Raw genomic sequence first — 18,023 nt, 5'->3', positions numbered from 1 at the left:
TCTGCTTCATTAATGTCTTGTTTAACTGATTTATGTTTGATTTACATTACATTTTACAAAATGTACATGATTTCATGGCCATGTAAAATATCAATCTCCCTGCAATGAAAACGATAAAGGTTTAAACTGACACAAATAAAAATTATTATGCAATGTTTGAGTCTGTTTTTTTAATACAAATGTTGTAGCAAGATGTATAATGTCTCTAAGACCGTATCAATAAATAATGATACAATTTGACAAACCAGTGACATAAATCTAAAACGAGACCAGAGAGAAACACTGATAAGAATCCAGTGTTGGACAGTAAATTAGTATGTTAAGAATTGAGGCAGGTTCACATGTAATTTCGTTGGCCTTCATCAATAAACTTTTTCCCACTATGCATTTCTGAAATCATCGATAGCTAAATTTGCACTAAGTTTGATTTAACTTGAGTCGACAGAAGCAGAGCTGACATCATGACGACAGTTTTTCATTTTGAGAACTGGCCGTAGATGTTATTTTTTGTTGTTGTCATTCACACATCATAATATCTGAATGATTCTTCTTTCAAACACTGTTTCAATTCCATTCACCTCATTTATATTAAAGATACATACAGGGATCTGTCCAAAAGAGCAACTGCACCACTAAGTTACAATTCAATATTATGTGGATGTATTATTAGAGGTTTAATGCGTAAGATATAGGTGAGAGGGATTTATTGGCAAAAATTTTATATAAAATAATCCGAGTGATGTTTTCACTTGTGGTTATCTAAATTGTACAAATTATTTTCTTTACCCTTGAGTTGGCCCTTTGCATTAAAATACTATAGATTTACATCTGGAGCGGGTCCTCTCTACAGACGCCGTAGTGTTCCAAACTGGACAAACTTATCACCGGACTCCGCAGTGACAACTTGGGCGTCTCTCAGGGTGATGGGGGTGTGTGGGGCTGGTTCCTTCTGAAGTCCACAACCATCTCCACTGTTTTCAGCGCGTTGAGCTCCAGGTTGTTCTGGTCACACCAGGTCACCAGATGGTCAATCTCCCACCTGTAGGCAGACTCGTCCCCATCAGAGATGAGCCCAATGAGGGTGGTGTCATCCGCGAACTTCAGGAGTTTGACGGACTGGTGACTGGAGGTGCAGCTGTTGGTATACAGGGAGAAGAGAAGAGGTGAAAGAACACAGCCTTGAGGGGAACCGGTGCTAATAGATCTGAATTCAGAGACATACTTACCCAGCCTCACGCGTTGCCTCCTGTCAGACAGGAAGTCTGTGATCCACCTGCAGGTGGAGTCAGGCACACTCAGCTGGGAGAGCTTCTCCTGCAGCAGATTCGGGATTATAGTGTTGAAGGCAGAGCTGAAGTCCACAAACAGGATCCTGGCGTAGGTTCCTGAGGAGTCCAGGTGCTGGAGGATGAGGTGAAGGGCCATGTTGACTGCATCGTCTACAGACCTGTTGGCTCTGTAGGCAAACTGCAGGGGGTCCAGGAGAGGGTCAGTGATGGCTTTGAGGTGGAACAGCACGAGGCGCTCAAATGCCTTCATCACCACAGAGGTCAGGGCGACGGGTCTGTAATTGTTGAGTCATGCGATCTTGTTTTTTTTGGGGACAGGGATGATGGTGGAGGTCTTGAAGCAGGCTGGTACGTGACATGTCTCCAGTGAGGTGTTAAAAATGTCAGTAAACACTGGAGACAACTCATCAGCACAGTGCTTCAGGATTGATGGAGAGACAGAGTCTGGCCCGGCTGCTTTGCGTGGGTTCTGTCTCTTGAAGAGACTGTTGACGTCCCTCTCCAGGATGGAGAGAGTCGTCACTGTGGTTGGAAGTTGTGTAGAGGTGCAGGCCCTTGCTTTGGTGGGGGAGCTGCGGCTGATGGGCTGGAGTGTGGTGTCATGGGGGATGATTTCAGGACTTTCCCATTGTCTATCAAAGCGACAGTAAAACTTGTTCAAGTCGTTGGCCAGGCGTGAGTCGTTAGTGGAGTGGGGGGCTCTGGGCTTGCAATTTGTAATCTGCCTAAGCCCTCTCCAGACAGAGGCAGAGTCATTGGCTGAGAACTGTTGTTGAAGTTTCTCAGAGGACAGTCGTTTAGCTTCTCTAACCCCCTAGCTAAACCAGTATTTCAACTCTATAAACCTGACTCTGTCCCCGCTCCTGAACGCCCCTTCCTTCTCCAACCTTAACTTTTTGAGTTTAGCTGTGAACCAGGGTTTGTCATTATTGTAAATCACCCTGGTGCATGATGGAACACAGCTGTCCTCACAGAAGCTGATATAAGAAGTCACAGCCTCTGTGTACTCATCCAGACTATTAGTAGCAGTCCTGAACACATCCAAATCTGTACAGTCAAAACACGCCTGAAGATCCTCCACAGCTTCACTGGTCCACAACTTTGAAGTCCTCACAACAGGTTTACAGAGTTTTAATTTCTGCCTGTATGCAGGAATCAAATGGACCATGACATGGTGAGAGTCCCAGTGCAGCCCGGGGGACGGCGTGATAAGCACTGCTTACTGTGGTGTAACAGTGATCCAGAATTTTCTCCTCTCTGGTCGGGCATTTAATAAATTGTTTATATTTGGGGAGTTCACGGGTGAGATTTCCTTTGTTAAAGTCCCCGAGGACAATAACTAAGGTGTCCGGGTTAGTCCGCTCCACACACAGTATCTGATCAGCGAGCATGCATTGTGCCTCTTGCACGTTAGCCTGCGGTTGGATGTAAACACCGACCAGAATGAATGAAGCGAACTCACAGGGGGAGTAGAAGGGTTTGCAGTGAATGAAAAAGATTAGGAGAACAATGCTGTTGAATCACTGTCACATCGTTGCACCAGCAAGAGTTAGTGTAAAAGCAGATACCTCCACCTTTCGTTTTGCCGGAGAGCTCCGTGTTGCGGTCCGCACGGAAAAGTTGGAACCCAGCCAGCTGCAGCGCAGAGTCCGGTACAGATCCACACAGCCACGTCTCCGTGAAGCAAAGCACGGAAGATGAGGAGAAGTCTCTGTTTTTACTAACTAGTAGCTGGAGTTCTTCCAGCTTGTTGCAGAGTGAGCGCACGTTGGAGAGGAATATACCCGGAAGCGTTGTGCGAAGTCCCAGCTGGCGGAGACGCACAAGAGTGCCGGATCGTTTCCCTCTCCTCCGCCACTTCACCGTGTGAACAAAGGTGTGCGCACCTTTGACCAGAATGTCCGAAATATCGATAGATGAGGCAATAAAAGTCGGTAATAAATTATCACGAGTTATGTCCCTGATGTTCATGAGCATCTGTCTGGTGAAAGAGCTCGCCGTTTTTTAGGCAAAAACTGAATTAACTAACAAAACAAGACAAAACATTGCGCACCAAATCACAGAAGCAGCCTTAAGCGGCGCCATCTTGAAGAAGTCTATTTATCACGACACTTAAATTTAATAATGTCAGAAATGATTGGTCATATCGTACAGCCCTAGTCTTCTTACTAAAAACCTTCTGAATTCATATTTATGTTCCTGGAAACAATGAAGTAAAACACTGATAATCTGTCGGATGAACTTCTCGTCTGTGCTCTTGTACAGCTATCTTTGTGAGGACCAGTTTAAGTCTACAACCTACAGAGTGAGGACATTTCGGGCGGTCCTCACTTTGTGAACACCCTTTTTTGGATTGTTTGGGGGTTAAGACTTTGTTTTTGGTTAGAATTAGGTTAAAGTTAGGTTAACCGTTAAGGTTAGGAATTTAGTTTGGATGGTTAACTTAAGGTTAATTTTGGTTTTGTGTTGCCCAGTAAGAATGTTTGTATGATGTACATGTGCTGTTTAAAGCAATACCCGACTTTGATGAATTTGTAGATGAGTGATTGTCTTTCGCTGGAATTTACATTAGCATGCTGTCATTAAAAGGGTAATAGTCTTTTTGTTCCAAGGGAGAAAATGAATGAATCCATTAATGACATAAATTTTGTTGCCACTATAGCATCATAAACAGCATCAACTCCAGTTGCAATACTTCAAACTAGCTTGAGTGCACCTAATGAAAATGGAAAACTGCACGGATTCCTTTTACTTCAAGTTTACCATGTTTGTGAACTTCGGAAGCTACTACTATGTTGCCTTTGTTTTTTCCCTCCTGCTCTACAGCTGGAGGGAATAATACTGCTGATCTCACGGGAGAGGTCGCTGCACGAGCCCATGTACATGTTCATTGCCTTGTTGTCTGTCAACTCTCTGTGCGGCTCCACTGGTTTCTTCCCCAGATTCCTCATGGACCTTGTGTCTGATTCTCACTTGATCTCACGTCCAGCCTGTTTCACTCAGATTTATGTTATTTACATGTACGGTTGCTGTGCGATGACCATTCTGGGCATCATGGCTTATGATAGATACGTAGCTGTGTGTTAGCCTTTGCATTATCACAGACAGATGACATCTAGAACAGTTTTTAACTTGATGGTAATTGCTTGTTTTTCCGAATTTGTTCGTCACAGCGATCATCTCTCTGTCTGCCGTGCTCCCTCTTTGTGGTAATGAGATACAAAGGGTGCATTGTGCCAACTGGAATGTTGTGAAATTATCATGTGTCCCCACCTCAGTCAACAACACTGTAGGTTTGCTTCTAACAATAAGCATAGTTTTCCTTCCTCTTTTGTTTGTGCTCTACACCTATTTACGAATTGTAGTTGTTTTCTGGAATAAATCTGCAGAATTCAAAAGGAAAGTATTACAGAGCTGTCTGCCACACATAGTTTCATTCGTGATTTACTCCATTGTGGGATTTTGTGACATCGCCTTGAGCCGGTATGATCCCGATGAGCTCAACCCATTCGTGGCTGTGATCCTGTCGCTGGAATTTGTCGTCATTCCTCTTGTTCTGAATCCGCTTTTGTACGGGCTGAAGTTACCAGAGATCAGACGACACATTGTACGGATGATACCATGGAATAAGGGAAAATCAGTTAGAACCACACCACAGCTTGTTTAGTGAATGTGATTTCATCAACACGGACATTGGGAACTCATTAGTGTAAAGAACCTCGTGCTGATGCCATAAAATCTCCTGTTGTCTGAATTAACCCTCAAAATGTAACTAAAGGAAAATAAAATACAATTATAACACACTACATCAGGGGTTTTCAAATTTAATAAATGTGTAAAAAAATGTGTAAAAAAACTACAAAAACGGTTGATTTTCAGTGCTTTATCAATCAAATAAATCAATCAAATTTTATTTGTATAGCCCATATTCACAAATTACAATTCATCTCATAGGGCTTTAACAGGGTGTGACATCCTCTGTCCTTAACCCTCAGCAAGAGTAAGGAAAAACTACAAAAAAAACTTTTAACAGGGTAAAAATATGTAGAATCCTCAGAGAGAGCCACATGTGAGGGATCCCTCTCCCAGGACGGACAGAAGTGCAATAGATGCCACGTGCAGGAAAACATCATCAATAATCAAAGTCTCTAGCAGCATTGATGAGGGTAGACATCCCGAAGGAACATCCCCAACATGACATGCCAAGCAGCCCCGCTGCAAGCACAGTCCATGCTCAGCAACCATCTAGACCACGATCCACCATCCAGACCAGACGCCACTCCAGTCCTCAGTCACCGTCCATCGCCGCCCACCAGGAGGACCCATCACAAGCCACCACCGCGGTCCTGGTCCACCGCCCGTGCCCAATGCCAACGCGACACAGGGTCCGCCACCAGCACCACGATCAGCCCACATGACTCAGAATCCGCCACACTGGATCCAACACCGCGACCGCGACTTTAGAATTGAAAACAAAATTAAAATGCAGTTGGTAGTTGTACTGCATCTCAGGACCATATGTATGTCAATATATAACGTTCATGACTTAAAGGTACAGACATGTAGCTGATATGTTGAGAGAAGTAACAGTGATCAATAACAATCAACATAAACTGGGGCTACAACTGAAGAGGGAAGATGACAAAGTAATGCAGAATATGTCACAAATGATAATCATACAATATCACACAAACAATTGAGGCCTACTTCAAGATTCAAGATTCAAGATTTTTATTTGTCAAATGCACAACAATAACATTAAGCAGTCGCTGGCAGTGAAATGCTTGAGTCTTAGGCTCTCTTCTAACAATGCTCAAGTAATTACACACTATACAATAACATAAGAGAAATAGTATAAAATAGAATATCAAAATAGGAAATAATGTATATATATCTAAATATATATAAATTTATATGTGACAGAGAACCTTCATCATGATGGATAATGTTTCAGTAGTTTCAATGTTCACTCTGTAGGGGTTGAGTGGCACAGCGCACTACAGAGTCACTCTCTTCATCCTCACTTTGTTGTGTTACTGTGGTTGGTAAACGTGACCATCATCGTGACCATCATCGTGGATAGAAACCTTCACGAGCCCATGTACATCTTCCTCTGTAATCTGTGCATCAACGCACTGTATGGAACTGCAGGCTTTTATCCAAAGTTCCTCAGCGACCTCCTGTCTGCCTCTCATGTCATCTCTTACAGTGGGTGCCTCCTGCAGGGTTTTGTGTTACACTCTTCAGCTGGAGCAGATTTCTCTATTCTCGTATAAATGGCCTATGAGAGATATGTGGCTATCTGTCAGCCTCTGATTTACCACTCAGTGATGACGAAGGGGAAAATAGGGATGTTTGTGTTTTTTGCTTGGCTTGTACCCCACTATCTGATTCTGGTGAGCACTATAACAACAGCTATAACAAAAATATGCGGCTCACATATTCCCAAAATCGACTGTATTAATCATTTGGTGAATAGACTTTCTTGTACTCCTCCATTAGCAAGTGCCATTGTTCCAGCTTTTAATTACGCTCTTTGTTTAATCCATGTAGCCTTTATTTTTTGGACTTATTTGTATCTGATCAAAAATCCTTCACTCCAGTGAGAACAGAAGCAAGTTCATGCAAACCTGTCTGCCGCATTTACTATGTTTGAATACCTTTGTCAATAGTATGCTTTTTGATTTGATGTACGTGAGATTTGGCACGAGTACAATTCCGCAAAGTCTCAGGAATTTTATGGCAATAGAATTCCTGGTCGTTCCTCCGATCCTCAATCCTCTCATATACGGTTTCAAACTGACGAAAATAAGAAACAGAATCATGCAGTTTTTTTTAAGGAAGAACTGACATGTGATCTGTAGCAAGAAAGTTGATAAATATCATCATCCGCCTTGTTATTTTTTTTTTTTTGCAAAGTGTTACAATCTGAGAAACATATTACAGCGCAGTTACCAGGCTCTAACTTCTGGATTATCAATCTGTAATGACACAAAGAGTCTGTGGCCTATTTGTTTTCAACTTGGCTTATACCTTTAATTTTTGTGTTAATGTGAAAAATAACAGCATCAGGATCATGGTTATGTGCCTCTGATATCCTGTTTCTGTTACAGTTTATTCTGCCTCCACAGAAAATCAACCTATTCCAGCTTTTCTAAATTATCCTTCATGTTTTTGACACTTTTATTAACATTTGCTCTTATATTCTGTATTTTCATTATGTTAAAAACATATCTGACTTCCACAGAAAACAGGAGTAAGCTAATGCAAATGTGTCTGCCTCATTTATTTTGTTTTGAACTTATTTTGTATGTTTGCTCTCTACTTTTTTCTACACAATAAAAGATGTAACACTGAAATGTTTGTGTCAGTTTTTTTTTAAAGACACATATTGTGCAGCATGATGGAATATGCATGTTTGTTCGTATCAATAAATAATTATCTCATCTGACAAACCTGTGACATAAATCTAAAACATGAACCAGAGTGCAACATTGATAATAATCAAGTGTTGTACAGTAAATGAGTGTGTTGAGCATTGAGGCAGGATAACATGTAATTCTGTTGACCTTCACAAATATACGTTATCCCACTATGCATGTCTGAAATAATCAATAGCTTAATTTGCACAAAAGTTGATTTAAACTTGTGCCTCTGTCTTTTAACTGTGACATCCTCACCATGCACACTGAATGCACCACACAGAACTAATCTATATATAATTAATAGACTGTTTCTCTCTGGGTGTCAATAAGACAAAATGCATTGCACCATCTCCAGTAGACATTCATTCTGCACAGAGGCCTCCGTTGTTCGACGAAATAAAAAGTGTACAATGTTTTTTTTAATAAGTTAAAAAGGCTTTTCAGTCAGTTTATCCACATAATGTCAAATAATTTGCTTTGCACCTGTAAACTTTGTAAAGTGTCTTTAAGCACTTTGAAAGCGCTCTATCAATATAATGTATTCCTATAATTATTATTAAGATAAACTGCGGAGGCAAAACTATTGCGCGCTGGTAGCAGGTAGTATAATTACATTTTTGTGCGTATATGCATAGAAAAGACCTCGGAGGAATGAACCTGTGTATAAAACTCAACATGAGTTTATTCTAACTCAACTCCAGGTGATTTAAACTAGTAATAATACAGCCCTTAAAATGGAGTATAAACCCATTCAACAAAATGCACCATCTCCAGGATTGAATGGCGGGGGGCTAGAGCCTCTCACAGAGTTCAACAGTTTTTTTTTCTTTATTATTTTGTAAAGAGGTTATATTTACTGTGCAAAATATTGCGTAATCTTTTCGTGTGAGGTAAACCTGTCGTCTCCAGTTTAGTCCAGCTCACTAATTGGACGGTTTCAATTCCCATGTTCACAAACAAAGTTTCTGTTGCCGCCAGTAAAAGATATAAACCGATGACAGAAAGACAGTTCAGGTAAGTCAGCGATGGAAACGTGAGATAGTGGATGTCTTTGTTTTCTAATAATATGAGAGAGAACCTTCATCATGATGGATAATGTTTCAGTAGTTTCTGTGTTCACTCTGTCAGGGTTGAGTGGCACAGCGCACTACAGAGTCACCCTCTTCATCCTCACTTTGTTGTGTTACTGTGTGATCTGGATTTTAAACGTGACCATCATCGTGACCATCATCGTGGATAGACAACTTCACGAGCCCATGTACATCTTCCTCTGTAATCTGTGCATCAACGCACTGTATGGGACTGCAGGCTTTTATCCAAAGTTCCTCAGCGACCTCCTGTCTACCTCTCATGTCATCTCTTACAGTGGGTGCCTCCTGCAGGGTTTTGTGTTGCACGCTTCAGTCTCTGCAGATTTCTCTATTCTTTTATTAATGGCCTATGACAGATATGTGGCTATCTGTCATCCTCTGATTTACCACTCAGTGATGACGAAGGGAAAAATAGGCATGTATGTGTTTTTTGCTTGGCTTGTACCCCACTATCTGGTGCTGGTGGGCACTATAACAACAGCAATAACAAAATTATGCGGCTCACATATTCCCAAAATCTACTGTATTAATTATTTGGTGAATAGACTTGCTTGTACTCCTCCATTAGCAAGTGTCATTGTTCCAGCTTTTAATTACACTTTTTATACAATCCATGTAGTATTTATTTTTTGGTCTTATATGTATCTGATCAAAAATGTCCTTCACTCCGGTGAGAACAGAAGCAAGTTCATGCAAACTTCTCTGCCGCATTTATTTTGTTTGAATACCTTTATCATTAGTATTCTTTTTGATTTGATGTACGTGAGATTTGGCACGAGTACGATACCACAAAGTCTCAAGAATTTTATGGCAATAGAATTCCTGGTCGTTCCTGGTCGTTCCTCCGATCCTCAATCCTCTCATATATGGTCTCAAACTGACGCAAATACGAATCAGAATCGTGCAGATTTTTTTGAGGAAGAACTGACATGTGATCTGTAGAAGGAACAGGTGATAAATATCATCAGCTGCTTTGTTATTTGTGGTTTTTAGAAAAGTGTTACAATCTGAGAAACATATTACAGCATACTTACCAGGCTCTAACCTCTGGATTATCAATCTGTGATGACACAAAGAGACTGTGGCCTATTTGTTTTTAACTTGGCTTATACCTTTAATTTTGATGTTAATGTGAACAATGACAGCATCAGGATAATGGTCATGTGCCTCACATATTTTGTTTCTGATCCAGTTTATTCTGCCTCCATAGAAAACAAAGCTAATCCAGTTTTTTTTAAATAATCCTTCGTGTTTTGACCCTTTTAATAACATTTGCTCTTATATTCTGTATTTTCATTACAATCATAACATGTCTGACTTCCACAGAAAACAGGAGTAAGCTAATGCAAATGTGTCTGCTTCATTTACTTTGTTTTCAACTTATTTTGTATGTTTGCTCCCTACTTATTTCCACACAAAAAAAATGTAACACTGCAAAGTTTGTGTCAGTTTTTTTTAAAGTCACAAATTGTGTAGCATGATGTATAATGCATGTATGTCCGTATCAATAAATAATTATCTCATCTTACAAACCTGTGACATAAATCTAAAACATAAACCAGAGTGCAACATTGATAAGAATCAAGTGTTGTACAGTAAATGAGTGTGTTGAGCATTGAGGCGGGATAACATGTAATTCTGTTGACCTTCACAAATATACTTTATCCCACTATGCATTTCTGAAATAGTCAATAGCTTAATTTGCACAAAAGTTGATTTAAACTTGTGCCTCTGTCTTTTAACTGTGACATCCTCACCATGCACACTGAATGCACCACACAGAACTAATCTATATACAATTAATGGTCTGTTTCTCTCTGGGAGTCAATACGACAAAATGCGAATCAGAAGTGGCATTATGACATTGAGGAAGTTTTGACACATAGAGCTGTTCAGGCTGGGACTCTTATCATGTGACAGAAGTTTGGTGGTGATAGTACAATGCAGAGTGGAGTTATAACAACACTGTGTCCTTTGGCGAAGGACTATCCTTCGCCCACCTCAATGTTTACACGATTTGAGGAAATGTCACAATTCTGACCTTGATCCAATGACATGACTGAGCTCGTTTGAGCTGTATATTGTAAAGCAGCCAGGAGCATTTCATCATAGTATAAAACAAGACATTTCCTGTTGCCACCAGGTGGCGCTGTAATTTCAAGTCATAATTTCTGTGTAGATGTCATCAGGATGGGACTCTTGTCTTACATGTCTAGTTTGGACCCGATTGGACCAAATATGTCCGAGATACATAACCTAGTGTTTTGATGGCATTTAATCAAACTTTGACGCCACACCAAGGTCACACGGTGTGAATAAAAATCAATCTCTAAATCAGTTTTTATCTCCATCTTGTTATGAGGACACGTTGATCTGTTGAAAGCCCTGGGACAAGTACGTCAAAGTAAAAATGGTGAATATGGCCAAAATGCCATTTTGGCCACTAAAGCCAAAATGGCGGGCTTCCTGTTTGGTCTAGCATATCCATCCAAGAGACTTATTTGTTTGTTATGAAAAGACACATGTCCCAATAGTTTTTTTGTACATATCGGCCAACTGGCTCTAGTCAGTTTTTTTGCCACGCCCATTCCTTAAAACCAAATTAATATCTTCGGGGGGGGGGGGGGGGGATGTTAATACACACATATAGTTTTAGTGAGAAAGAACCATGAACACGGAAGTTACAGCAATTTCGTGTTTCACGATGAGTTGATGAACTTTGATGCCACGCCATTAATATGGCATTTAACGAAAAGTCAAAGTTATCATATTCCTACATTATCAATGTCTTTAGACCGATTTGATACAGTTTGACATGGTTGAGGTACGTGGATGAGGAGGAATACATCCAAGTGTAAGACATGCAAAAAACAACACATTTCCTGTTGCCACCAGGGGGCGCTGTGATGTCAAGTCATAATTTCTGTGTAGATGTCATCAGGCCGGGAACTCTTGGTTGGTCTGATGAAAGCCCTGGGACAAGTACGTCAAAGTAAAAATGTGGAATATGGCCAAAATGGCCACTAAATAGAAAATGGCGGTCTTCCTGTTGCGTTTTTCCGAAAGCCCCTTGAGACTTTTTTGTTTTTCTGGTCATTCTACACGTGGGCTACGGTTTTTGTGAAGATCAGTCAAAGGGAAATAGGATTGTGATCATAGGTCAGTAGTTCAGAGCCGGTTGGATAGTGACGAGTGGATTGACAAAGTACTTCCTGGTTCATGGCGAATCAGAAGTGGCATTATGACATTGAGGAAGTTTTGACACATAGAGCTGTTCAGGCTTGGACTCTTATCATGTGACAGAAGTTTGGTGGTGATAGTACAATGCAGAGTGGAGTTATAACAACACTGTGTCCTTTGGCGAAGGACTATCCTTCGCCCACCTCAATGTTTACACGATTTGAGGAAATGTCACAATTCTGACCTTGATCCAATGACTTGACTGAGCTCGTTTGAGCTGTATATTGTAAAGCAGCCAGGAGCATTTCATCATAGTATAAAACAAGACATTTCCTGTTGCCACCAGGTGGCGCTGTAATTTCAAGTCATAATTTCTGTGTAGATGTCATCAGGATGGGACTCTTGTCTGACATGTCTAGTTTGGACCCGATTGGACCAAATATGTCCGAGATACATAACCTAGTGTTTTGATGGCATTTAATCAAACTTTGACGCCACACCAAGGTCACACGGTGTGAATAAAAATCAATCTCTAAATCAGTTTTTATCTCCATCTTGTTATGAGGACACGTTGATCTGTTGAAAGCCCTGGGACAAGTACGTCAAAGTAAAAATGGTGAATATGGCCAAAATGCCATTTTGGCCACTAAAGCCAAAATGGCGGGCTTCCTGTTTGGTCTAGCATATCCATCCAAGAGACTTATTTGTTTGTTATGAAAAGACACATGTCCCAATAGTTTTTTTGTACATATCGGCCAACTGGCTCTAGTCAGTTTTTTTGCCACGCCCATTCCTTAAAACCAAATTAATATCTTCGGGGGGGGGGGGGGGATGTTAATACACACATATAGTTTTAGTGAGAAAGAACCATGAACACGGAAGTTACAGCAATTTCGTGTTTCACGATGAGTTGATGAACTTTGATGCCACGCCATTAATATGGCATTTAACGAAAAGTCAAAGTTATCATATTCCTACATTATCAATGTCTTTAGACCGATTTGATACAGTTTGACATGGTTGAGGTACGTGGATGAGGAGGAATACATCCAAGTGTAAGACATGCAAAAAACAACACATTTCCTGTTGCCACCAGGGGGCGCTGTGATGTCAAGTCATAATTTCTGTGTAGATGTCATCAGGCCGGGAACTCTTGGTTGGTCTGATGAAAGCCCTGGGACAAGTACGTCAAAGTAAAAATGTGGAATATGGCCAAAATGGCCACTAAATAGAAAATGGCGGTCTTCCTGTTGCGTTTTTCCGAAAGCCCCTTGAGACTTTTTTGTTTTTCTGGTCATTCTACACGTGGGCTACGGTTTTTGTGAAGATCAGTCAAAGGGAAATAGGATTGTGATCATAGGTCAGTAGTTCAGAGCCGGTTGGATAGTGACGAGTGGATTGACAAAGTACTTCCTGGTTCATGGCGAATCAGAAGTGGCATTATGACATTGAGGAAGTTTTGACACATAGAGCTGTTCAGGCTTGGACTCTTATCATGTGACAGAAGTTTGGTGGTGATAGTACAATGCAGAGTGGAGTTATAACAACACTGTGTCCTTTGGCGAAGGACTATCCTTCGCCCACCTCAATGTTTACACGATTTGAGGAAATGTCACAATTCTGACCTTGATCCAATGACTTGACTGAGCTCGTTTGAGCTGTATATTGTAAAGCAGCCAGGAGCATTTCATCATAGTATAAAACAAGACATTTCCTGTTGCCACCAGGTGGCGCTGTAATTTCAAGTCATAATATCTGTGTAGATGTCATCAGGATGGGACTCTTGTCTTACATGTCTAGTTTGGACCCGATTGGACCAAATATGTCCGAGATACATAACCTAGTGTTTTGATGGCATTTAATCAAACTTTGACGCCACACCAAGGTCACAAGGTGTGAATAAAAATCAATCTCTAAATCAGTTTTTATCTCCATCTTGTTGTGAGGACACGTTGATCTGTTGAAAGCCCTGGGACAAGTACGTCAAAGTAAAAATGGTGAATATGGCCAAAATGCCATTTTGGCCACTAAAGCCAAAATGGCGGGCTTCCTGTTTGGTCTAGCATATCCATCCAAGAGACTTATTTGTTTGTTATGAAAAGACACATGTCCCAATAGTTTTTTTGTACATATCAGCCAACTGGCTCTAGTCAGTTTTTTTGCCACGCCCATTCCTTAAAACCAAATTAATATCTTCGGGGGGGGGGGGGGGGGGGGGGATGTTAATACACACATATAGTTTTAGTGAGAAAGAACCATGAACACGGAAGTTACAGCAATTTCGTGTTTCACGATGAGTTGATGAACTTTGATGCCACGCCATTAATATGGCATTTAACGAAAAGTCACAGTTATCATATTCCTACATTATCAATGTCTTTAGACCGATTTGATACAGTTTGACATGGTTGAGGTAAGTGGATGAGGAGGAATACATCCAAGTGTAAGACATGCAAAAAACAACACATTTCCTGTTGCCACCAGGGGGCGCTGTGATGTCAAGTCATAATTTCTGTGTAGATGTCATCAGACCGGAACTCTTGGTTGGTCTGATGAAAGCCCTGGGACAAGTACGTCAAAGTAAAAATGTGGAATATGGCCAAAATGGCCACTAAATAGAAAATGGCGGTCTTCCTGTTGCGTTTTTCCGAAAGCCCCTTGAGACTTTTTTGTTTTTCTGGTCATTCTACACATGGGCTACGGTTTTTGTGAAGATCAGTCAAAGGGAAATAGAGGGGCTGCGTTCCAGGGGTCGCTGTTGAGCAGTTTTGCCACGCCCATTTCAAATAACTCCAGTATAGTAAAATATCCATAGGTCTTGAATTTCCTGCAGAGTTTCATAACTTTTTGAGCATGTCTACACCCTGAAAAAGCCCCCCAAAGGGAAATAATAATAAGAATATCCTTACAATTTCAACAGGGCCTCTCACCATTCGGTGCTCGGGCCCTAATTATTATTAAGGTAAAGTGCTGAGCCAAAACTGTTGGTTGCTGGTAGCATGCAGTTTAATTTTCTTTTTGTGAGTATGTATAGAAAAGACCTCTGAGGAATGAACTTGTGTACAAAACTCAACATGAGTTTATTCTAACTCAACTTCAGGTGATTTAAACTAGTATGATACAGCACCTAAATTAGGTCTACTGTGAAAAGTATTGCGTAATCTTTTCGTGTGTGGTAAACTTGTCGTCTCAAGTTTATTCCAGCTCACTGATTGGACTGTTTCATTTCCCATGTTCACAAACAAACTTTCTGTTGCCGCCAGTAAAAGATATAAACCGATGAAAGAAAGACAGTTCAGGTAAGTCAGCTATGGACACGTGAGATAGTGGATGTCTTTGTTTTCTAATAATGTGAGAGAGAACCTTCATCCTGATGGATAATGTTTCAGTAGTTTCTATGTTCACTCTGTCGGGGTTGAGTGGCACAGCCCACTACAGAGTCACCCTCTTCATCCTCACTTTGTTGTGTTACTGTGTGATCTGGATGGTAAACGTGACCATCATCGTGACCATCATCGTGGATAAAAACCTTCACGAGCCCATGTACATCTTCCTTTGTAATCTGTGCATCAACGCACTATATGGGACTGCAGGCTTTTATCCAAAGTTCCTCGGCGACCTCCTGTCTGCCTCTCATGTCATCTCTTACAGTGGATGCCTCCTGCAGGGTTTTGTGTTGCACGCTTCAGTCTCTGCAGATTTCTCTATTCTTGTATTAATGGCCTATGACAGATATGTGGCTATCTGTCAGCCTCTGATTTACCACTCGGTGATGACGAAGGGAAAAATAGGCATGTTTGTGTTTTTTGCTTGGCTTGTACCCCACTATCTGATTCTGGTAAGCACTATAACAACAGCTATAACAAAAATATGCGGCTCACATATTCCCAAAATCTACTGTATTAATCATTTGGTGAATAGACTTGCTTGTACTCCTCCATTAGCCACTTCCATTGTTCCAGCTTTTAATTACGCTGTTTGTTTAATCTATGCAGTCTTTGTTTTTTGGACTTATTTGTGTCTGATCAAAACTTGCCTTCACTCCGGTGAGAACAGAAGCAAGTTCATGCAAACCTGTCTGCCGCATTTATTTTGTTTGAATACCTTTCTCATTAGTATACTTTTTGATTTGTCGTACGTGAGATATGGCACGAGTACGATACCGCAAAGTCTCAAGAATTTTATGGCAATAGAATTCCTGGTCGTTCCTCCGATCCTCAATCCTCTCATATACGGTCTCAAACTGACGAAAATAAGAAACAGAATCATGCAGTTTTTTTTAAAGAAGAACTGACATGTGATCTGTAGAAAGAAAGTTGATGAATATTATCATCTGCCTTGTTATTTGTGGTTTTTAGAAAAGTGTTACAATCTGAGAAACATTTTACATCTCAGTTACCAGGCTCTAACCTCTGAATTATCAATCTGTAATGACACAAAGAGTCTGTGGCCTATTTGTTTTTAACTTGGCTTATACATTTAATATTGATGTTGATGTGAGCAATAACAGCATCAGGATCATCGTTATGTGCCTCAGAAAACAGGAGAAAGCTAATGCAAATGTGTCTGCCTCATTTGTTTTGTTTTGAACTGATTTTTATGTTTACTCTCTACTTTTTTCTACACAAATAAAAAATGTAACACTGCAATGTTTGTTTCTGTTTTTTTTTTAATTGATTGTCGTATCAATGAAACCTGTGACATAAATCTAAAACATAAAACAGGGGGCAACACTGATAAGAATCCAGTGTTGTACGGTAAATGAGTGTGTTAAGAATTGAGGCAGGTTCACTTGTTATTCTTTTGACATTCACAAATAAACGTTGTCCCACTTTACATTTCTGAAATAATCAATAAGTAAATTTGCACTAAGTTTGATTTAAACTTGAGTCGACAAAAGCAGAGCTGACATCAGAGCGACAGTTGTTCATTCTGAGAACTGGCTGCAGATGTTATGTTTGTTTGTTGTCATTCACACATGATAATATCTGAATATCCGAATGGTTTAAACACTGTTTCAATTCCATTCACCTCATTTATATCAGTGGGTACATACAGTGATCTGTCCAATAGAGCAACTGCACCACTAACTCACACTTCAATCTTATGTGGATTTATTATTAAAGGTTCAGTGTATAAGATTTAGGTGAAAGGGATCTATTGAATATAAAATAATATTTTGACTTGTGATCATCTACCTTGTACAAATTATATTCCTTACCCTTTATATGTATATACTATATATTTATATCAGGAGTAGTGACCACATTTTTTTAGTTAATTATCGATGATGTGGGATCATGACTCTGGATCATTCAGGTCACTTTAACCCTGATGTCCTGATTGTTTGGTCACATTACGTCTCGTGTTGGGTTGCAGGGGTTTATGTGTGTCCTAATAACTTGTGACCAGTGATGGTGTTTAATGTTAAAGTGTAAAGGGATCGCAGGTCACAGGAGTGAGGAGGAAGCTGCGACGTAGACTCAGGACTATCGAAGGGAATGTTTAATCACTGCATCGATGCAGGGTGGTTCACCTTTATGCAGGAGCCTAAACTTTAACACCTGTTCTGCTGCTCTTCCTATACTCTGTGCCGTGTGCTTCAACTTAACATAATGTGGCTCTAACTCAATTCCAGCTACCTTTTATTGTCATCACTCATAAACCGATAGACATATATAACAGTCAGCTCTTAATAGTAGTTTGCAATGATAAACAAAACAAAAGCCCTCTAAGCATATTCATATTATTTTATAGATTTCAACTTAAAAACACACCAAAATCATAACAGCGTATTCACAACTCTGGACCTTCCCGGGAGCAGATGCATTGTGAATGTAGTTATTATGACAGGTTTGTATGTGTTTGCACTGAAACATTAAAACACTTGAGTAGATTCAAGTAAATACAAAGACACGAGTCAGTAGTTTAACTTCCTGTGTGGCATGTCTGAACAATAATGAAATGCGTGTTCCTCAGTTCAGATCCAATGTACAGGAGGAGGCCACTGGTATGATGTCATAGCTGAGATCACCTGA

The 18,023-nt window shown here is 40.4% G+C and overlaps 2 protein-coding genes and 2 pseudogenes across 2 annotated transcripts; all 4 read left to right on the top strand.

Annotated features, from left to right (window-relative positions):
• Window positions 1-4,014: 4,014 nt before the first annotated feature.
• On the top strand, window positions 4,015-4,956 carry LOC133967067 (olfactory receptor 52E8-like; annotated as a pseudogene).
• Window positions 4,957-6,224: 1,268 nt separating this feature from the next.
• LOC133967066 (olfactory receptor 6E1-like) lies at window positions 6,225-7,139 on the top strand (annotated as a pseudogene).
• Window positions 7,140-8,799: 1,660 nt separating this feature from the next.
• On the top strand, window positions 8,800-9,733 carry LOC133967065 (olfactory receptor 52E4-like). The gene is given in 2 exon segments (XM_062402275.1): window positions 8,800-9,633; window positions 9,635-9,733. Coding segments are annotated over 2 exon segments (933 nt in total).
• Window positions 9,734-15,358: 5,625 nt separating this feature from the next.
• LOC133967064 (olfactory receptor 4B13-like) lies at window positions 15,359-18,023 on the top strand. The gene is made up of 3 exons (XM_062402274.1): window positions 15,359-16,254; window positions 17,810-17,838; window positions 17,965-18,023. The coding sequence occupies exons 1-3, from the start codon at window positions 15,359-15,361 to the stop codon at window positions 18,021-18,023; spliced, it is 984 nt and encodes a 327-aa protein (XP_062258258.1).

This window comes from Platichthys flesus, chromosome 13 (genome assembly GCF_949316205.1).
Source record: "Platichthys flesus chromosome 13, fPlaFle2.1, whole genome shotgun sequence".
Lineage (NCBI taxonomy): Eukaryota > Metazoa > Chordata > Actinopteri > Pleuronectiformes > Pleuronectidae > Platichthys > Platichthys flesus.
This window is presented reverse-complemented; position numbering and strand designations above follow the sequence as displayed.